This window comes from Cololabis saira, chromosome 9 (genome assembly GCF_033807715.1).
Source record: "Cololabis saira isolate AMF1-May2022 chromosome 9, fColSai1.1, whole genome shotgun sequence".
In the NCBI taxonomy this organism is placed as follows: domain Eukaryota; kingdom Metazoa; phylum Chordata; class Actinopteri; order Beloniformes; family Belonidae; genus Cololabis; species Cololabis saira.
In genome coordinates this window covers 1717749-1740749 of record NC_084595.1, presented here as the reverse complement: position 1 = coordinate 1740749, position 23001 = coordinate 1717749, and the positions used below count along the sequence as shown (strand labels likewise).

Sequence of the window (23001 nt, the reverse complement as noted above, 5' to 3'; positions counted from 1 at the left end):
ACGTTATTAAGTAATGGTCGGATAAAAGGGAGTTTACAGGTGACACCAACAGACCATCAGTTTCAACACCGTAGGTGAGAACGAGATCGAGAGTATGATTAAAACAGTGCGTCGGTTTATCCACTTTTTGTGAGATACCCATTGATTCTAGAAGAGAATCGAAGGCTAATTTAAGATTATCGCTTTCAACATCCATATGAATGTTAAAATCACCCACTATGATGAATTTATCTGTGCTGATCAATAATCCAGAAAGGAAATCTGAAAATTCAGACAAAAACTCCAGATACGCACCAGCAGGGGGCCGGTACACTACCACTAACACAACTGGCTTCTCTGATTTCCGGCTCGGAAATTTCAGACCAAGCATGAGGCTTTCAAATGTATTATAGTTGCACTTAGGTTCAATTTTTGTTTGGAGACTGGAGTTATAAATTGCTGCGACTCCTCCGCCTCGGCCCGTGCTTCTAGGAATGTGATGATTAAAGTAGCCGGGCGGAGTTGATTCATTCAAACTAACATACTCTTCCTCCTGTAACCATGTTTCTGTTAAGCAGAAAATATCACTCCTGCTCTCTGTAATTATATCATTTACTAACAGAGACTTAGAGCTTAATGATCGTATATTTAGTAGTCCGCATCTAATTTTTCGGTCTGTAATTGGTACCAAATGTGCATTGGTTTTAATTTTTACAAGGTTATCTTGGTTAACGCCTCTATAACGCTGCACCTGGTGAACTTTTGGAGGGCGGGGAACTGCAACCACTTCTATTTTGCTAGGCACCTGGCCAGAGTCGCCAATATCATGTAATCCTACAGTTTTAGAGTCGCTAATTACATAATGCAATCCTACAGTTTTGTTGGCAGGCGTTGGTCCTTGAGAAGCAACAGATGTGTCGCTGAGTGGGGAAAAACGGTTAGACACATGAAGCGGGTGGTGGTGTTCTGTGAGCCCTTTAAGACTACCCTTCCTCCGAACCGTCACCCAGCTGCCCTGCCTGGCTGGCTGCCGGGGAGCTGCAGGGGAGCGGTTACGCTCAGCTGCTACGGGCCGGTCCGCAGAGGATTCTATCGGACTATGGTCTAGTTGGCCAAACCGGACCTCTAACTGACTAAGCCTCGCCTCCAGCCCTGTTAAACTACAGCTCTGCATCCTGGCCTGGACCCTGCATTGTCAGGGGGAGTGTCTAACAACATTGGCCAGATTTCTAGACATAAGAGCTGCACCATCCCGGGTGGGATGAATGCCGTCCCTTCTAATCAGACCGGGCTTTCCCCAGAATGTCTCCCAGTTGTCAATAAAGTCCACGTCGTTTTCTGAACACCACTGAGACAACCAGCGGCGGAGCGAGAGCATGCGACTAAACATGTCATCGCTGGTCAGATTGGGGAGGGGGCCAGAAAAACCTACAGAGTCCGACATGGTCTTGGCGAAGTTACACACCGAGACAATATTCATTCTGGTTACTTCCGATTGGCGAAGACGGGAGTCATTAGCTCCGACATTGATGATAACTTTACCATATTTACGATTACCCTTTGCCAGTAGCTTCAAATTTGCTTCTATGTCGCCCGCTCTGGCCCCCGGGATACACCTAACTAAGGTCTCTGGAGTCGGCTTCACATGTCTCACAATAGAGTCTCCAATCACCAGGGTCTGTTTCTCAACAGATGTGTCGCTGAGTGGGGAAAAACGGTTAGACAAATGAAGCGGGTGGTGGTGTTCTGTGAGCCCTTTAAGACTAGTCTTCCTCCGAACCGTCACCCAGCTGCCCTGCCTGGCCGGCTGCTCGGGAGCTGCAGGGGAGCGGTTACGCTCAGCTGCTACGGGCCGGTCCGCCGCTAGCTTAGCCTGGTTAGCTGAGGAGGCTCTCGGACTATGGTTTAGTTGGCCGAACCGGACCTCTAACTGACTGAGCCTCGCCTCCAGCCCTGCAAATAAGCTACACTTTAAGCACTTACCGTCTTCACTAAAGGAGGCAGAGGAATAACTAAACATTTCACACACTGAGCAGGAAAGAGGTGAAGCGGTGGGAGCCGGAGCGGCCATGCTAAGATGCTAACGGAGGCTAACGGACAGAAAATGTATCGGTGATTGGTGACAGTGAAGGTTACGGAAGAGAAAATGAGCGAGTGTTGAAATAAAGACAGTAATGTACCAGATATAGTGCTATTTTACCAGAAAACAGTCTAAGTTTTAGATAAAAAGTCGGGAGAGATCTGAGCCTGCAAACGCCGTAAGACGGCAGCAGCACAGACCGCAACACCAGGAAGTGACGCGATGCGTGACGCAATACGTTACCCAATCAGCAAGCCATTGGTCACTAGGTGGTGTAGAGCAGATAGAGGAGTCTGCCACTAGGTGGTGATATAGAGCAGATAGATAAGTCTGCCACTAGGTGGTGTAGAGCAGATAGAGAAGTCTGCCACTAGGTGGTGGTATAGAGCAGATAGAGAAGTCTGCCACTAGGTGGTGGTATAGAGCAGATAGAGGAGTCTGCCACTAGGTGGTGGTATAGAGCAGATAGAGGAGTCTGCCACTAGGTGGTGGTGTAGAGCAGATAGAGGAGTCTGCCACTAGGTGGTGGTATAGAGCAGATAGAGAAGTCTGCCACTAGGTGGTGTAGAGCAGATAGAGAAGTCTGCCACTAGGTGGTGGTATAGAGCAGATAGAGAAGTCTGCCACTAGGTGGTGGTATAGAGCAGATAGAGAAGTCTGCCACTAGGTGGTGGTATAGAGCAGATAGAGAAGTCTGCCACTAGGTGGTGTAGAGCAGATAGAGAAGTCTGCCACTAGGTGGTGGTATAGAGCAGATAGAGAAGTCTGCCACTAGGTGGTGGTGTAGAGCAGATAGAGAAGTCTGCCACTAGGTGGTATAGAGCAGATAGAGAAGTCTGCCACTAGGTGGTGGTATAGAGCAGATAGAGAAGTCTGCCACTAGGTGGTGGTATAGAGCAGATAGAGGAGTCTGCCACTAGGTGGTGGTATAGAGCAGATAGAGGAGTCTGCCACTAGGTGGTGGTGTAGAGCAGATAGAGGAGTCTGCCACTAGGTGGTGGTATAGAGCAGATAGAGAAGTCTGCCACTAGGTGGTGTAGAGCAGATAGAGAAGTCTGCCACTAGGTGGTGGTATAGAGCAGATAGAGAAGTCTGCCACTAGGTGGTGGTGTAGAGCAGATAGAGAAGTCTGCCACTAGGTGGTGTAGAGCAGATAGAGAAGTCTGCCACTAGGTGGTGGTATAGAGCAGATAGAGAAGTCTGCCACTAGGTGGTATAGAGCAGATAGAGAAGTCTGCCACTAGGTGGTGTAGAGCAGATAGAGAACTCTGCCACTAGGTGGTGGTATAGAGCAGATAGAGAAGTCTGCCACTAGGTGGTGGTATAGAGCAGATAGAGAAGTCTGCCACTAGGTGGTGGTATAGAGCAGATAGAGAAGTCTGTCACTAGGTGGTGTAGAGCAGATAGAGGAGTCTGCCACTAGGTGGTGGTATAGAGCAGATAGAGAAGTCTGCCACTAGGTGGTGTAGAGCAGATAGAGAAGTCTGCCACTAGGTGGTGGTGTAGAGCAGATAGAGAAGTCTGCCACTAGGTGGTGGTGTAGAGCAGATAGAGAAGTCTGCCACTAGGTGGTGTAGAGCAGATAGAGAAGTCTGCCACTAGGTGGGGGTATAGAGCAGATAGAGAAGTCTGCCACTAGGTGGTGGTATAGAGCAGATAGAGAAGTCTGCCACTTGGTGGTATAGAGCAGATAGAGAAGTCTGCCACTAGGTGGTGGTATAGAGCAGATAGAGGAGTCTGCCACTAGGTGGTGGTGTAGAGCAGATAGAGGAGTCTGCCACTAGGTGGTGGTATAGAGCAGATAGAGAAGTCTGCCACTAGGTGGTGTAGAGCAGATAGAGAAGTCTGCCACTAGGTGGTGGTATAGAGCAGATAGAGAAGTCTGCCACTAGGTGGTGTAGAGCAGATAGAGAAGTCTGCCACTAGGTGGTATAGAGCAGATAGAGAAGTCTGCCACTAGGTGGTGGTATAGAGCAGATAGAGGAGTCTGCCACTAGGTGGTGGTATAGAGCAGATAGAGAAGTCTGCCACTAGGTGGTGGTATAGAGCAGATAGAAAAGTCTGCCACTAGGTGGTGTAGAGCAGATAGAGGTGTCTGCCACTAGGTGGTGGTATAGAGCAGATAGAGAAGTCTGTCACTAGGTGGTGTATAGCAGATAGAGAAGTCTGCCACTAGGTGGTGGTATAGAGCAGATAGAGAAGTCTGCCACTAGGTGGTGGTATAGAGCAGATATAGAAGTCTGCCACTAGGTGGTGGTATAGAGCAGATAGAGAAGTCTGCCACTAGGTGGTGGTGTAGAGCAGATAGAGGAGTCTGCCACTAGGTGGTGGTGTAGAGCAGATAGAGAAGTCTGCCACTAGGTGGTGGTATAGACCAGATAGAGGAGTCTGCCACTAGGTGGTGGTATAGAGCAGATAGAGAAGTCTGCCACTAGGTGGTGGTATAGAGCAGATAGAGAAGTCTGCCACTAGGTGGTGTAGAGCAGATAGAAGAGTCTGCCACTAGGTGGTGGTGTAGAGCAGATAGAGAAGTCTGCCACTAGGTGGTGGTATAGAGCAGATAGAGAAGTCTGCCACTAGGTGGTGTAGAGCAGATAGAGAAGTCTGCCACTAGGTGGTGGTGTAGAGCAGATAGAGAAGTCTGCCACTAGGTGGTGGTATAGAGCAGATAGAGAAGTCTGCCACTAGGTGGTGGTGTAGAGCAGATAGAGAAGTCTGCCACTAGGTGGTGGTGTAGAGCAGATAGAGAAGTCTGCCACTAGGTGGTGTAGAGCAGATAGAGAAGTCTGCCACTAGGTGGTGGTATAGAGCAGATAGAGGAGTCTGCCACTAGGTGGTGGTATAGAGCAGATAGAGAAGTCTGCCACTAGGTGGTGGTGTAGAGCAGATAGAGAAGTCTGCCACTAGGTGGTGGTATAGAGCAGATAGAGGAGTCTGCCACTAGGTGGTGGTATAGAGCAGATAGAGAAGTCTGCCACTAGGTGGTGGTGTAGAGCAGATAGAGGAGTCTGCCACTAGGTGGTATAGAGCAGATAGAGGAGTCTGCCACTAGGTGGTGGTATAGAGCAGATAGAGAAGTCTGCCACTAGGTGGTATAGAGCAGATAGAGGAGTCTGCCACTAGGTGGTGGTATAGAGCAGATAAAGAAGTCTGCCACTAGGTGGTATAGAGCAGATAGAGGAGTCTGCCACTAGGTGGTGGTATAGAGCAGATAGAGGAGTCTGCCACTAGGTGGTGGTATAGAGCAGATAGAGAAGTCTGCCACTAGGTGGTATAGAGCAGATAGAGGAGTCTGCCACTAGGTGGTGGTATAGAGCAGATAGAGAAGTCTGCCACTAGGTGGTATAGAGCAGATAGAGAAGTCTGCCACTAGGTGGTATAGAGCAGATAGAGAAGTCTGCCACTAGGTGGTGGTATAGAGCAGATAGAGGAGTCTGCCACTAGGTGGTGGTATAGAGCAGATAGAGAAGTCTGCCACTAGGTGGTGGTGTAGAGCAGATAGAGAAGTCTGCCACTAGGTGGTGGTATAGAGCAGATAGAGGAGTCTGCCACTAGGTGGTGTAGAGCAGATAGAGGAGTCTGCCACTAGGTGGTGTAGAGCAGATAGAGAAGTCTGCCACTAGGTGGTGTAGAGCAGATAGAGAAGTCTGCCACTAGGTGGTGGTATAGAGCAGATAGAGAAGTCTGCCACTAGGTGGTGGTATAGAGCAGATAGAGAAGTCTGCCACTAGGTGGTATAGAGCAGATAGAGAAGTCTGCCACTAGGTGGTGGTATAGAGCAGATAGAGAAGTCTGCCACTAGGTGGTGGTGTAGAGCAGATAGAGAAGTCTGCCACTAGGTGGTATAGAGCAGATAGAGAAGTCTGCCACTAGGTGGTGGTGTAGAGCAGATAGAGAAGTCTGTCACTAGGTGGTGTAGAGCAGATAGAGAAGTATGCCACTAGGTGGTGGTGTAGAGCAGATAGAGGAGTCTGCCACTAGGTGGTGGTATAGAGCAGATAGAGGAGTCTGCCACTAGGTGGTGGTGTAGAGCAGATAGAGAAGTCTGCCACTAGGTGGTGGTGTAGAGCAGATAGAGGAGTCTGCCACTAGGTGGTGGTATAGAGCAGATAGAGAAGTCTGCCACTAGGTGGTATAGAGCAGATAGAGAAGTCTGCCACTAGGTGGTGGTATAGAGCAGATAGAGAAGTCTGCCACTAGGTGGTATAGAGCAGATAGAGAAGTCTGCCACTAGGTGGTGGTATAGAGCAGATAGAGAAGTCTGCCACTAGGTGGTGTAGAGCAGATAGAGAAGTCTGCCACTAGGTGGTGGTGTAGAGCAGATAGAGAAGTCTGCCACTAGGTGGTGTAGAGCAGATAGAGAAGTCTGCCACTAGGTGGTGGTATAGAGCAGATAGAGAAGTCTGCCACTAGGTGGTGGTATAGAGCAGATAGAGAAGTCTGCCACTAGGTGGTGTAGAGCAGATAGAGAAGTCTGCCACTAGGTGGTATAGAGCAGATAGAGAAGTCTGCCACTAGGTGGTGGTATAGAGCAGATAGAGAAGTCTGCCACTAGGTGGTGTTGAGCAGATAGAGGAGTCTGCCACTAGGTGGTATAGAGCAGATAGAGAAGTCTGCCACTAGGTGGTGGTATAGAGCAGATAGAGAAGTCTGCCACTAGGTGGTGTAGAGCAGATAGAGAAGTCTGCCACTAGGTGGTGTAGAGCAGATAGAGAAGTCTGCCACTAGGTGGTGGTATAGAGCAGATAGAGAAGTCTGCCACTAGGTGGTGGTATAGAGCAGATAGAGAAGTCTGCCACTAGGTGGTGTAGAGCAGATAGAGGAGTCTGCCACTAGGTGGTGTAGAGCAGATAGAGAAGTCTGCCACTAGGTGGTGGTGTAGAGCAGATAGAGAAGTCTGCCACTAGGTGGTGTAGAGCAGATAGAGGAGTCTGCCACTAGGTGGTGGTATAGAGCAGATAGAGAAGTCTGCCACTAGGTGGTGGTGTAGAGCAGATAGAGGAGTCTGCCACTAGGTGGTGGTGTAGAGCAGATAGAGAAGTCTGCCACTAGGTGGTGTAGAGCAGATAGAGAAGTCTGCCACTAGGTGGTGGTGTAGAGCAGATAGAGGAGTCTGCCACTAGGTGGTGGTATAGAGCAGATAGAGGAGTCTGCCACTAGGTGGTGTAGAGCAGATAGAGAAGTCTGCCACTAGGTGGTGGTATAGAGCAGATAGAGAAGTCTGCCACTAGGTGGTATAGAGCAGATAGAGAAGTCTGCCACTAGGTGGTGGTATAGAGCAGATATAGAAGTCTGCCACTAGGTGGTGTAGAGCAGATAGAGAAGTCTGCCACTAGGTGGTGGTATAGAGCAGATAGAGGAGTCTGCCACTAGGTGGTGTAGAGCAGATAGAGAAGTCTGCCACTAGGTGGTGGTATAGAGCAGATAGAGAAGTCTGCCACTAGGTGGTGGTATAGAGCAGATAGAGAAGTCTGCCACTAGGTGGTGGTATAGAGCAGATAGAGAAGTCTGCCACTAGGTGGTGGTGTAGAGCAGATAGAGAAGTCTGCCACTAGGTGGTATAGAGCAGATAGAGAAGTCTGCCACTAGGTGGTGTTGAGCAGATATAGAAGTCTGCCACTAGGTGGTGGTATAGAGCAGATAGAGGAGTCTGCCACTAGGTGGTGGTGTAGAGCAGATAGAGGAGTCTGCCACTAGGTGGTGGTATAGAGCAGATAGAGAAGTCTGCCACTAGGTGGTGGTGTAGAGCAGATAGAGAAGTCTGCCACTACGTGGTGGTGTAGAGCAGATAGAGAAGTCTGCCACTAGGTGGTGGTGTAGAGCAGATAGAGAAGTCTACCACTAGGTGGTGGTGTAGAGCAGATAGAGAAGTCTGCCACTAGGTGGTGGTATAGAGCAGATAGAGAAGTCTGCCACTAGGTGGTGGTATAGAGCAGATAGAGAAGTCTGCCACTAGGTGGTGGTGTAGAGCAGATAGAGAAGTCTGCCACTAGGTGGTGGTATAGAGCAGATAGAGAAGTCTGCCACTAGGTGGTGGTGTAGAGCAGATAGAGAAGTCTGCCACTAGGTGGTGGTATAGAGCAGATATAGAAGTCTGCCACTAGGTGGTGGTATAGAGCAGATATAGAAGTCTGCCACTAGGTGGTGTAGAGCAGATAGAGAAGTCTGCCACTAGGTGGTGGTGTAGAGCAGATAGAGGAGTCTGCCACTAGGTGGTGGTGTAGAGCAGATAGAGAAGTCTGCCACTAGGTGGTGTAGAGCAGATAGAGGAGTCTGCCACTAGGTGGTGGTATAGAGCAGATAGAGAAGTCTGCCACTAGGTGGTGGTGTAGAGCAGATAGAGAAGTCTGCCACTAGGTGGTGTAGAGCAGATAGAGAAGTCTGCCACTAGGTGGTGGTATAGAGCAGATAGAGAAGTCTGCCACTAGGTGGTGGTGTAGAGCAGATAGAGAAGTCTGCCACTAGGTGGTGGTATAGAGCAGATAGAGAAGTCTGCCACTAGGTGGTGGTGTAGAGCAGATAGAGAAGTCTGCCACTAGGTGGTGTAGAGCAGATAGAGAAGTCTGCCACTAGGTGGTATAGAGCAGATAGAGAAGTCTGCCACTAGGTGGTATAGAGCAGATAGAGAAGTCTGCCACTAGGTGGTGGTGTAGAGCAGATAGAGAAGTCTGCCACTAGGTGGTGGTGTAGAGCAGATAGAGAAGTCTGCCACTAGGTGGTGGTATAGAGCAGATAGAGAAGTCTGCCACTAGGTGGTATAGAGCAGATAGAGAAGTCTGCCACTAGGTGGTATAGAGCAGATAGAGAAGTCTGCCACTAGGTGGTGGTGTAGAGCAGATAGAGAAGTCTGCCACTAGGTGGTGGTGTAGAGCAGATAGAGAAGTCTGCCACTAGGTGGTGGTATAGAGCAGATAGAGAAGTCTGCCACTAGGTGGTAAAGAGCAGATAGAGGGAGGTCCTGGAACCTTTCATTCAGGCAGAGATTCCAACCTGATCTCACAAAAATCCGTGAAATGCCCACGACCTCTTACCACTATTTTCCGTGGTCCCAACACGGAAAGTGGTATAATTCCGTGTGTGCACCACGAATATTGTACCATGCAAAGTCAATGGGATCCCTGGTCGTGATATATACACGGATTATGACATTATTATTATTTATATATTATTCTTTGTTATAGTGGCTAAATTATGCATTTTTGTCGCGCAAGGTACTGTTTGTTACTGTCAGTTTGTAAAAACACGTTTTTAACGCTGTTTTAGCAGTGTTTTATTGAGGTTTTAATGGGAGCACCACGGATATAGTACTATGCAAAGTCAATGGGATGCGTGGTCGTGACATATACACGGATTATGACATTATTATTATTTATATATTATTCTTTGTTATAGTGGCTAAAGTATGCGTTTTTGTCGCGCAAGTTACTGTTTTTTACTGTCAGTTTGTAAAAGCACGTTTTTAAGCTGTTTTAAGAAGAAACAGGCGATATTTAAAGTTTCTCCCATTTGTCAACCACAGGGGATTCCCTGGGCGTCCCCTCTACGTCATAGAGTGACGAGGGGGGATCCTGATCACGTGACAGATGCCCCCAAATTCATTTTTATGGCTAATAATTCAGTCTGAATACTAGCGCTCCAACGTCATCTGTTTTGAATGGATATTTTTGGTTGCGCGAGCATAATAATTATACTACTACTACAACTAATAATAATAATAATGATAATAGTAATAATAATAATGATAATAATAATAATGATAATAGTAAGAAGAAAAAGAAGAAGAAGAAGAAGAAGAAGAAGAAGAAGAAGAAGAAGAAGAAGAAGAAGAAGAAGAAGAAGAAGAAGAAGAAGAAGAAGAAGAAGAAGAAGAAGAAGAAGTCTGAAAGATCTGTTTTGAAACGTTGCTTAATACGTTACGCCACTGAACGCAACTCTTTCTGTCGGCGAAATAGAGCAGCAGGACAAAACGTTAATACTGCGGGTATACTGAACTAAATGCTCTTGTTTGGAAGTCACACCATATTAAAACAAATTATAAACCACATTAACACTTCATAGAAACAAAATAGATCGAGGGATGAGGTATGAAAGATCTGTTTTGAAACATTGCTTAATACGTTACGGCATTGAACACAACCCTTCCTGTCGGCGAGATAGGCAGCAGGACAAAACGTTAAAATAGCACTAATAAATGCATATATTGATCTTTTCCATCACATACATCTACTCACAATATAAATATACATTTTATGGTCACACTTTGTCTGTTGAAAAATGAGCGGATATATGATTTCTGAACCCTAATGTCAACATCTTAACCCAAAACCGGAAGGAGGTTACAGAACTACAATTTGTGCCAAGTTACAATACACAGCATTGTGCTACGTCATAGCTTTTGTAGTTCCAATGAATTAGCGCTTATAAAACTGATCACGAACTTTGCAAGCTTATTATATGTTTTTAAGGGTGGGGAGCACGCCTGTCTGGTCTGATTTTGACTTTTGTATTGGTAAGAGGGTGAAATCATGTTTTTTAAAGGTTTTGACCCTATTCAGTGGCGCCCCCTATTGGACTACTGTCGGGCATGATAGTAGAGGTGCAGAGCTTTCCAAAACTGTTCACCTCATGTCTCTAGCATATTTTTTTGTTGAACTACAGGCCTTCAAAAGTGTCACAGGTACAAGGTTCAAAGGGCACACCTGGGAGCAGGAATTGCCCACAAATCTCATATTGACATATGTTGCTCCTGAGGTCAAGACCTTTCCAACGATGTCTTCACTGTTGTCCTACGACAAAGTTTGATTTTCTTGTTGGTACACATCATGGATGTTTGACTTGTATATTCAGAGACCTCTTTAAGGGCCAAGCTGGAAACAATCAGTCAAAATCTTTTAACGAGTATTTTGTGGCCAGATTTCTTTAAGATATTGATGATAGTATTATACACAGTCATACTATTCAATTTGGACCAGTTCTGAGTTTATTTTCCCCTTTAAATACTGATTGTTTCACCTTTTTAAAATTTCCCATTAACTTAACATGGCTATTTATAGACCCTTTAACCGCTTCCCCAGTCTGAGAGGATGATCCTGGATGATCAAATTTATAATATATCATAGTGCTAATACATTTCTGTGTGTTTAAGTTATGCAAACATATCTTAAAAAATTTAAAAAAAAAAAAAAAAAAAAAAAGTTAAAAAAGTTCTGGTAACCTCCTTCCGGTTTAGGGTTAAGATGGCATCATCACCATCATCATCATCATCATCATCATCATCATCATCATCATCATCTTCTTCTTCTTCTTCTTCTTCTTCTTCTTCTTCTTTTTCTTTTTCTTTTTCTTCTTCTTCTTCTTCTTCTTCTTCTTCTTCTTCTTCTTCTTCTTCTTCTTCTTCTTCTTCTTCTTCTTCTTCTTCTTCTTCTTCTTCTTCTTCTTCTTCTTCTTCTTCTTCTTACTATTATCATTATTATTATTATTATTATTATTATTATTATTATTATTATTATTATTAGTTGTAGTAGTAGTAGTATAATTATTATGCTCGGGCAACCAAAAATATCCATTCAAAACAGATGACGTTGGAGCACTAGTATTCAGACTTGAATTATTAGCCATAAAAATTTTTAAAAAAAATGAATTCGGGGGCATCTGTCACGTGATCAGGATCCCCCCTCGTCACAAACTGACAGTAAAAAACAGTACCTTGCGCGACAAAAACGCATAATTTAGCCACTATAACAAAGAATAATATATAAATAATAATAATGTCATAATCCCTGTATATATCACGACCACGCATCCCATTGAATTTGCATAGTACTATATCCGTGGTGCTCCCATTAAAACCTCAATAAAACACTGCTAAAACAGCGTTAAAAACATGCTTTTACAAACTGACAGTAAAAAACAGTACCTTGCGCGACAAAAGCGCATACTTTAGCCACTATAACAAAGAATAATATATAAATAATAATAATGTCATAATCCGTGTATATATCACGACCACGGATCCCATTGAATTTGCATAGTACTATATCCGCGGTGCTCCCATTAAAACCTCAATAAAACACTGCTAAAACAGCGTTAAAAACATGTTTTTACAAACTGACAGTAACAAACAGTACCTTGCGCGACAAAACCGCATAATTTAGCCACTATAACAAAGAATAATATATAAATAATAATAATGTCATAATCCGTGTATATATCACGACCACGGATCCCATTGACTTGGCATGGTACAATATCCGTGGTGCACACACGGAATTATACCACTTTCCGTGTTGGGACCACGGAAAATAGTGGTAAGAGGTCGTGGGCATTTCACGGATTTTTGTGAGATCAGGTTGAGAGATTCACAGCAGGACTCAGAGATATTAGATAACAAATAGTACAGCAGATTAGTGAAACAATACTTCACTTTGGTAAAGAAGCATAACATTTGGCACAGATTCTCTCCAAGGTCTAACTCTTTAGGACAAAGCTGCTTGCCACTCAAAATTCCAAGATGGCGGCCCCTAAAATCTAAGATGTCCATCAGAAAACATGTTTTTTCCTTTATAACTCGAATTGCCTTGGTTTTAAGCCCCATAAATATATTAAGGTTTAATATAAAGTTGGGTATTGTGGACATATTGGTACCAAGTACATGTATGTATCCAATACAGTTCTTGATATACAGCATATAGAAACTTGTATATAACCGATTTTTAGGAATTAATATGAGAATCGATTTAGAATCGTAAAACGTCGACCTCCATTCAGCTTCATCAGCTCTTACATTAGTCATTTTAAAGTACACTGAAGAACGGATTTAACTCTTTTAATACTAAATACAAGAGACTCTTAACGAACACAAGCAAACTAAACATATTATTTAGATTTTATTATAAGTTTACAGATTAGTGTTTTGTCAGAAATTCTCCCGAGTACAAAGTTCAGTAAATATAAACTCTGAGTGTGACGGTAATAATCACATTGGTGAGAAAAAAGCAACAAAATACACATTTTAAATCTCGGAAAAAATTAAATTCACAAAAAAAACTTTATAAAATTTTTATTTTGGGACATTTCGGTGGATTAAAGACACATTTAAAGACAGAAAAAAGAACGAAAAAAGGAAACTGACCTAAAGCTATTGAAATATAATAAAACATTAAAATTAGACATAAATAACAACAAACCCTCTGTTACATCCAAGGTTCTACGTTGGAACGGGGGTTAAACTAATACCTGATACGAGCGTTTTAGCTTCAAAACAAACACAAACCCAAACAGGGTGAGGGTTACCATGGTAACAGGGTTAGGGCCCGATGAAGCTAACGCAGAAAAACTAGTACGAAAACATGAAAAAATACATTTGAATTATTGAAATGACTTTCTAAGAAAGACAAAACTATTTCAATAACATGAAAACAAAACCGGAAACAAACTGAGCCAATAAAACTGTTAGCATGTGGCTAACTGTTAGCATGTGGCTAATTGACTGTTACCATGTGATCAACTGACTGTTAGCATGTGATTAACTGACTATTAACATGTTGCTAGCCAACTTTTAGCATGTGAATAACTGACTATTCTTAGCAACTGCTAGCTTGGGGCTAATGATTAATCAACCATTAGCCCCAAGCTAACAACGGCCGTGTCTTAGCTTGTATGCTAGTGGCTTTATTAGATTAAGCTAACTGTTGATGAGCAGCAGACGGCCGGGTTAGCTTTGGGGTTTTAGCATTAGCTTTGAGGTTTTAGCATTAGCTTTGGGGTTATAGCATTAGCTTTGGGGTTTTAGCATTAGCTTTGGGGTTTTAGCTGAAACGACTGTCTCAGATCATGTAGGAGCTAAAGTCCGTTAGCTGAAGCTAAGCTAGTGCCAGATACCAAGCTAAGCTAGTGGAAGTCTTGATGTGGATATTGATCAGCTTGTTCCTCAGATGGTTGTTGATATTGATTGATATTGAGCAGCTGAAGAGCCGATCAGCCGATCAGAGAGACATCAAGCAGCAGCTTTGGTCTCCCATTCCTGCCGAGACAGAAACACCGTTAACACAACCAGGAACTACGATACCCAGAATGCAACACACAACCAGGAACTACGATACCCAGAATGCAACACACAACCAGGAACTACGATACCCAGAATGACACAACCAGGAACTACAGTACCCAGAATGCAACACACAACCAGGAACTACGATACCCAGAATGCAACACACAACCAGGAACTACGATACCCAGAATGCAACACACAACCAGGAACTACGATGCCCAGAATGCAACACACGACCAGGAACTAGTATACCCAGAATGCAACACACAACCAGGAACTAGGATACCCAGAATGCAGCAGGGTGAAACGGGGAGGAGCTCGTACCTTCTTCCTCTGGAACACCTTTCCCTGCTCGATGAAAAGCGCTGACGGAGCTCGTCTCAGAGACGTCTTAGCGGACGCCGTTCTTCGTAGAAGAGGGTTCAGGAACCCCACCTGGAGGTCAGAGGTCACACAGAGGTCAGAGGTCAGAGGTCACACAGAGGTCTAGAGGTCAACTAGAGCCATTGTCATTGTTACCATGGTAACAGCAGCACTTCCTGCCGTTGGGAGGGGAGTTGTTACCACGGTAACAGCAGCACCTCCTGCCGTTGGGAGGGGGAGTTGTTACCATGGTAACAGCAGCACTTCCTGCCGTTGGGAGGGGGAGTTTTTACCATGGTAACAGCAGCACTTCCTGCCGTTGGGAGGGGGAGTTGTTACCATGGTAACAGCAGCACCTCCTGCCGTTGGGAGGGGAGTTGTTACCATGGTAACAGCAGTACTTCCTGCCGTTGGGAGGGGAGTTGTTACCATGGTAACAGCAGTACTTCCTGCCGTTGGGAGTGGGAGTTGTTACCATGGTAACAGCAGCACTTCCTGCCGTTGGGAGGGGGAGTTGTTACCATGGTAACAGCAGCACCTCCTGCCGTTGGGAGGGGGAGTTGTTACCATGGTAACAGCAGTACTTCCTGCCGTTGGGAGTGGGAGTTGTTACCATGGTAACAGCAGCACTTCCTGCCGTTGGGAGGGGAGTTGTTACCATGGTAACAGCAGCTCTTCCTGCCGTTGGGAGGGGGAGTCGTTACCACGGTAACAGCAGCAGTAGCAGCACCGCTCGGCTCTTTCCCGTTTATCCTGGCTGAAACAAGATGACATTTCTCCTGCGCAATAACATTAGCAATAACAATAAACAATAACAATAAATTAGCACGAGCTATCATTGGCTTCCTGTAGCTAGCTCACTCGTAAATTCACTAATACATCGACCCGCACAGCAATGTAATAAATGCTGAATCATCTGGTTAATACCTGATGGAAACCAAAGTGAAATCGCAGCTAATTCCTCTCACCTGAATTGTAGCGTGATGGTGGTGGTACTTGCTACCGCTAACGTTAGCCTCCAGTTTTGTTGGTTGCTAAGTATCAGCGCAGGACTTAGCAACCAAACACTGCTGCATTGCATTGTGGGAAGTTTCTGCTCGGCTAGTGTCCATCAATCCACACTAATACATTTCTCCAGTATGGATAGTACATACTATTGAGTACCTACTAATGTTTCAGACGCACTAAAACGGTTTTTGCTACTCGTTAGGTGGAAGGATGGAATTTTGGACGCCAGTAACACCGAGACCAGGCTGGTCCCCCAGGGGGCGGAGCCTCACCTGAGCGCGCTCAGTGCAGATGGCCAGCGACTGCCTGAAGGAGCTGCGTTTGTTTTGCCTCCCGGCCGACGCCAGGTTGGTCTCTGACCCCGTCCTCAGGTTGACCTCTGACCCCGTCCTGCGCTGCAGCGTCTGCTTCCCGGCCAGCTCCAGCTTCTGGACGCCGCGCTGCACCCCAGGGTGCTTCCTGTCTGGAACAGAGTCATGTGATCAGAACCAGAACCAGAACCAGGAACCAAAGAAACCAAAACCAGAACCAGAACCAGGACTACAGAACTACAGAACTACAGAAACTGGAACAATCACTACCGTCCCATAAGAACCTGGTAGTTTTTACCACCTGAGGGTCTGACTAATACCTGGAACAATCACTACCAATCACTGGCCAATGTTATTAGACACTCCCCCTGACAATACAGGGTCCAGGCCAGGATGCAGAGCTGTAGTTTAACAGGGCTGGAGGCGAGGCTTAGTCAGTTAGAGGTCCGGTTTGGCCAACTAGACCATAGTCCGATAGAATCCTCTGCGGACCGGCCCGTAGCAGCTGAGCGTAACCGCTCCCCTGCAGCTCCCCGGCAGCCGGCCAGGCAGGGCAGCTGGGTGACGGTTCGGAGGAAGGGTAGTCTTAAAGGGCTCAGCGACACATCTGTTGCTTCTCAAGGACCAACGCCTGCCAACAAAACTGTAGGATTGCATTATGTAATTAGCGACTCTAAAACTGTAGGATTACATGATATTGGCGACTCTGGCCAGGTGCCTAGCAAAATAGAAGTGGTTGCAGTTCCCCGCCCTCCAAAAGTTCACCAGGTGCAGCGTTATAGAGGCGTTAACCAAGATAACCTTGTAAAAATTAAAACCAATGCACATTTGGTACCAATTACAGACCGAAAAATTAGATGCGGACTACTAAATATACGATCATTAAGCTCTAAGTCTCTGTTAGTAAATGATATAATTACAGAGAGCAGGAGTGATATTTTCTGCTTAACAGAAACATGGTTACAGGAGGAAGAGTATGTTAGTTTGAATGAATCAACTCCGCCCGGCTACTTTAATCATCACATTCCTAGAAGCACGGGCCGAGGCGGAGGAGTCGCAGCAATTTATAACTCCGGTCTCCAAACAAAAATTGAACCCAAGTGCAACTATAATACATTTGAAAGCCTCATGCTTGGTCTGAAATTTCCGAGCCGGAAATCAGAGAAGCCAGTTGTGTTAGTGGTAGTGTACCGGCCCCCTGCTGGTGCGTATCTGGAGTTTTTGTCTGAATTTTCAGATTTCCTTTCTGGATTATTGATCAGCACAGATAAATTCATCATAGTGGGTGATTTTAACATTCATATGGATGTTGAAAGCGATAATCTTAAATTAGCCTTCGATTCTCTTCTAGAATCAATGGGTATCTCACAAAAAGTGGATAAACCGACGCACTGTTTTAATCATACTCTCGATCTCGTTCTCACCTACGGTGTTGAAACTGATGGTCTGTTGGTGTCACCTGTAAACTCCCTTTTATCCGACCATTACTTAATAACGTTTGAATTTAATTTTGTTGATGTTGAAGTGCAAAATAGGAGGTATTATTTTAGCAGATGTTTGTCTGATGAAGTTATTGTTAAATTTAGGGAGGCCATTGCTTATCTTACGACAGTGCGAAATAGTGATGTAGTCGAGGCCAGTGACCTGGGTTCTACCTCTGCAGATGTTGATTTCCTTGCTAGTAACACTGCTGATTTGTTGCATTCAGCTTTAGATGAAGTTGCTCCTTTGAAAAGGAGGGTTTCTAGCCACAGGAGCTTAACTCCCTGGTACAATTCAGATATCCGCATGTTGAAACAAAACGTGCGTAAAATGGAAAGGAAGTGGTACTCTTGTAGGTCTGTAGACTCTCATCGTGAATGGAAAGATATTCTAATAGTATATAAAAAAGCCATTCGCAAAGCCAGAACAGCTTATTATTCAACGCTGATAGAGGATAACAAAAGTAACCCACGTTTTCTGTTCAGCACTGTAGCCAGGCTGACAAAGAGTCACAACTCTGTTGAGCCGTGCATTCCTGCAGCTCTCAGTAGTGAGGACTTTATGGGCTTCTTCAACAGTAAAATCGCGAGAATTAGAGAAGAAATCAACCAGCCGGTTGTAGGTGTTTCTTCAGCTTTAGCGACTTCCCTAGGCTCTGACTTGTCTCTAGACTGTTTTGATCCTATAGACCTCCCTGAGCTGACTTCACTCGTTAATAGAGCTAAGTCAACCACATGTATGTTAGACCCCATCCCGACTCGTCTATTCAAACATGTTTTTTCTCTTATTGGTACGACAATACTGGACCAAATTAACCTATCCCTAAGTTTAGGATATGTACCACAGGTTTTCAAAGTCGCAGTAATTAAACCTTTACTTAAAAAACCTTCTCTTGACCCAGACACCTTAGCTAATTATAGACCAATTTCCAACCTTCCATTTGTGTCTAAAATTCTGGAAAAGGCAGTTTCAAGCCAGTTATGTGACTATTTGTATAGAAATGATCTGTTTGAAGTCTTTCAGTCAGGGTTCAGAATGCATCATAGCACAGAGACAGCACTTGTTCGAGTCACGAATGACCTCCTTATGGCCTCAGATAAGGGATTAGTGTCCATACTGGTTCTACTGGACCTCAGTGCTGCTTTTGACACTATAGATCATGGCATTTTACTGCACAGGTTAGAGCATGTTGTTGGGATTAAAGGGACAGCTCTATGTTGGTTTAAATCATATCTATCTGACAGGTTCCAGTTTGTTCATGTACATGAGGTTTCTTCAGAACAGTCAAGGGTCTGTTATGGTGTTCCGCAGGGTTCAGTGCTAGGGCCAATCTTGTTCAGTTTATACATGCAGCCGTTGGGAAGTATAATCCAGAATCACGGCATACACTTTCATTGTTATGCTGATGATACGCAGCTCTATTTGTCTATGAAGCCGGATGAAACAGAACCGTTAGTTAAACTTCAGGCATGTCTTAGGGACATCAAGGACTGGATGTCCAGAAATTTCCTGCTTCTAAATTCAGATAAAACAGAGGTTATCATTCTTGGTCCAGAGCATCTTAGGAAGGGATTAGATGGTGTTGCGATGGCTTCCAGTGCAACTGTGAGAAATCTTGGTGTTATTTTCGATCAGGATTTGTCGTTTAAACCATATGTCAATCAGGTTTGTAAAATAGCCTTTTTCCATCTCCGTAATATTGCAAAGATTAGGAAAATCCTCTCACAGAGTGATGCAGAAAAACTAGTTCATGCGTTTGTATCTTCTAGACTAGATTACTGTAATGTGTTGTTAGCAGGATGTCCAAGTAATTTGCTGAATAGGCTCCAGCTGATCCAAAATGCAGCAGCACGAGTACTGACAGGAATTAGCAGGAGAGACCACGTCTCTCCAGTGTTAGCGTCGCTCCATTGGTTACCCGTAAAATTCAGAATCCAATTTAAAATTTTATTACTTGCGTATAAAGCCCAAAACGGCTTAGCTCCGCATTATTTGCAAGACCTGATAGTGCCTTATGTTCCTGTCAGAGCTCTCCGTTCTCAGAGTGCAGGTTTACTCGTAGTTCCTAGAGTATCTAAATGTAGATTTGGAGGGCGGGCGTTCTGCTATCAGGCACCATTACTTTGGAACCAACTTCCAATCTGGGTTAAGGAGGCTGACTCCACCTCCACCTTTAAAACTAAACTTAAAACCTTTCTGTTTAGTAAAGCCTATAGTTAGTGTTTAGTAAACCTCTAGCTGGTGTTGGTAAATCTCTAGGTAGTGTAAACTTTAGTGTGTCAGAGTCGCTCCTGTAGTTTCTTGTGCTGGCCCCCCCTTCTCCTCCCTTTTCTCTCTTTTGTCCATGTTGCAGCATCCTTTGCCGGACACCGGAACCTGCAGGTGGTCGTGGGTGGCTTGTAGCTTGCATTACGGAGCACAAGTCTTTCCCTGACCCTGCACCCCAACCTGGGACTTGCTGATTGGGCCGGAGCTTCGGGAGCTGTGTGCTGGCCTGCGGTCCCCACCCCTGGTCATCCCGTTGCTGCCCCCCCCCTTCTCCTCCCTTTTCTCTCTTTTGTCCTGCAGGTGGCCATGGGTGGCTTGTAGCTTGCATTACGGAGCACAAGTCTTTTCCTGACCCTGCACCCCAACCTGGGACTTGCTGATTGGGCCGGAGCTTCGGGAGCTGTGTGCTGGCCTGCGGTCCCCACCCCCGGTCATCCCGTTGCTGCTTCCACCTGCCTGCTGTGCTGTTGCCGTCCCTGACCCACCAGTCTGGCCCTCGGCAGGAGGGTCCCCCCTGATGAGCCTGGTCCTGCTCAAGGTTTCTTCCCTCCTAAAGGGGAGTTTTTCCTTGCCACTGTTTGGCTTAAGGTTTTTCTCCCACTAGGGGAGTTTTTTACCTGCCATTGTTTATGTAATATCTGCTCGGGGGTCATGTTCTGGGTATGGGTCTCTGTAAAGCGTCTAGAGACAACTCTGTTGTATTAGACGCTATATAAATAAAATTGAATTGAATTGAAAACTACCGTCCCATAAGAACCTGGTAGTTTTTAACACCTGAGGGTCTGACTAATACCTGGAACAATCACTACCGTCCCATAAGAACCTGGTAGTTTTTACCACCTGAGGGTCTGACTAATACCTGGAACAATCACTACCGTCCCATAAGAACCTGGTAGTTTTTACCACCTGAGGGTCTGACTAATACCTGGAACAATCACTACCTGAGGGTCTGACTAATACCTGGAACAATCACTACCGTCCCATAAGAACCTGGTAGTTTTTTAACACCTGAGGGTCTGACTAATACCTGGAACAATCACTACCTGAGGGTCTGACTAATACCTGGAACAATCACTACCTGAGGGTCTGACTAATACCTGGAACAATCACTACCGTCCCATAAGAACCTGGTAGTTTTTACCACCTGAGGGTCTGACTAATACCTGGAACAATCACTACCTGAGGGTCTGACTAATACCTGGAACAATCACTACCGTCCCATAAGCTCCTTAATGGACACAGTGTTGATTCTCCAGTAACTAGGACGGACCTGAGATACGACTTAGCAACGGAGGATATTCTAGTCCGCTCAGCTCCGCTCGGCTATGCTACAGTAACAAACAGGAAATATATTTGTTTCAAAGAATCAAAGTCCACAGATAGTTTCCTAAACCGTTTTATTAAGCTACATATATATATATATATATATATATATATATATATATATATATATATATATATATATATATATATATATATATATATATATATATATATATATCCTCCCTGCAGCTGTGAGACTACACAACCAGCACTGCTCACAGTAGACCACAAGCATAACAACCTGACAATAAATATACATACTGGAAAATAATGTGCAATATCATTCTCTGCCACGTGCAATTATGTAAATAACATCTGTAAATATCCATCTGTTATTTTTATATACTAGTATTTCTTATTATTTATTTTTTCTTCTCCTTCTTATTATTATTATTGTATATACTGTTTATAGTGTTTTATCATTACTGTGTGATAACTATTTTTATTGATGCCTCTTGTTTTTGCACTATCCCCTTTGCTGCTGTAATCTGCAAATTTCCCCTCTGTGGGACTATTAAAGGATTTCTTTTCTTATCTTATCTTTTATATATATATATATATATATATATATATATATATATATATATATATATATATATATATATATATATATATATATATATATATATACAATATCAATATTGTGGCAGGGTGGAGGAGCAGCCACTCAGCTGATTGGGCACAGGTGAGCCCAATCAGCTGAGTGGCTGCTCCTCCACCCTGCCTGCCTTCATAAAGAGCGGCTGCACTAGCAAGGTCTGCTGGGATGAAGCTGCTGAAGGTGCTGGCACGTGTGTCTGGGTGAAAGAGGAGTAAATAAACCGTTTCCTGCACGAAACCCTGTGTCCTCTGTCCTGCCGGGTGACCCCTGTAGCACTAGCCTTGCTGCAAATATATACATACATGCACACACACACACATTTGGAACCTATAGAACCATCTACCATCCATCCAACCGTTAGGTTAGGGTTAGGGTTGGGGTTAGGGTGTTGAGGGTTAGGGTTAGGGTTAGAGTTAGGATAGGGTTAGGGTTAGGGTTAGGGTGTTGAGGGTTAGGGTTAGGGTTAGGGTAGGGTTAGGGCTAGGGTTAGGGTTAGGGTTAGGGTGTTGAGGGTTAGGGTTAGGGTTAGGGTTAGAGTTAGGATAGGGTTAGGGTTAGGGTTAGGGTGTTGAGGGTTAGGGTTAGGGTTAGGGTTAGGATAGGGTTAGGGTTAGGGTGTTGAGGACTCACTGTGGTTGCTGAACACCGTGTTGCTGTAAGTCACCGAGTCTCTGGACGACAGGGAACCGCGGTGAACCGAGTCCTGGGAACCGTGAAGCTGAAACGAGACATTATTTGTTATTATAGAAGTTGAAACATTATGGCTTTACAGTTACTGCACTGAAATCGATGGAGAGCTACCTAATAAACTGGAAATAAATATTTTAATGGCAGTGCATCTAAAATGAGAGATATCACATGTGGAGTTCCACAGGGGAGCTGTTTAGGACCATTATTATTCTCTATATTTATTAATGAATTGCCCTTTATTTTAAAGAAATCTAACATTGTTAGATACGCGGATGACACTAGTTTGGATCAGCAACGCTGTTCTGTACATTTACATAACATTATAAGAGTTCATGTATGTCATAAATGTATAAGCTAGGTTTTAGGAAACACGTCAGTAAACCTTGAATATTAACTATGTAAAACTTTGTTAAAATTTACTAGATATCCATCAAAATTTTGTAGGTAAATATCAGATGAATCTTCATCTAACTAGTATGGTAAGACGCACTAAGTGCCTATTTGTGAGTGAGGAGCCTCGACCAATGGCGTGCGTCGCTGGCCTATTTAAGGGGAGGTGATGGTGAACCCGGAAACAAAGTGCGACTCTTCGCCCCCGCCCACTGCGGGTCCCGGTCGGTTTCCTGTCTCGTTCCTCTCATCCACCTGTGGCTTTGGCCGGCTCATGTCAGAAGCGGATCTTGCAGCAAGATTCCATGCTTAATTGCAACTGGTACGTAGTCTGTTTGTTTCAGCATGCTGTGCTGGCACTTTGTTTTCTACTTTTAATTCACTGCCGACCTGCACCTGATCGCTTTTCCAGCACGTTCCGGCGTCTAGTTTCCTTCCAGTCTGCATTCTGTGAGTT

The 23001-nt window shown here is 44.7% G+C and overlaps 1 protein-coding gene across 1 annotated transcript in view; it reads right to left on the bottom strand.

Annotated features, from left to right (window-relative positions):
• Positions 1-13129: 13129 nt before the first annotated feature.
• The window catches only part of si:dkey-220o5.5 (actin filament-associated protein 1-like 2), an 82614-nt gene continuing 72742 nt past the window's right edge, over positions 13130-23001 (bottom strand). Inside the window, exons 14-17 of the mRNA XM_061729738.1 lie at positions 22095-22182; positions 15752-15942; positions 14433-14543; positions 13130-14081 (exon numbers count right to left, since the gene is read on the bottom strand). Of these exons, the coding sequence (XP_061585722.1) occupies positions 14055-14081; positions 14433-14543; positions 15752-15942; positions 22095-22182 (417 nt within the window). The 3' untranslated portion in view covers positions 13130-14054. The remainder of the gene's footprint in view (positions 14082-14432; positions 14544-15751; positions 15943-22094; positions 22183-23001) is intronic.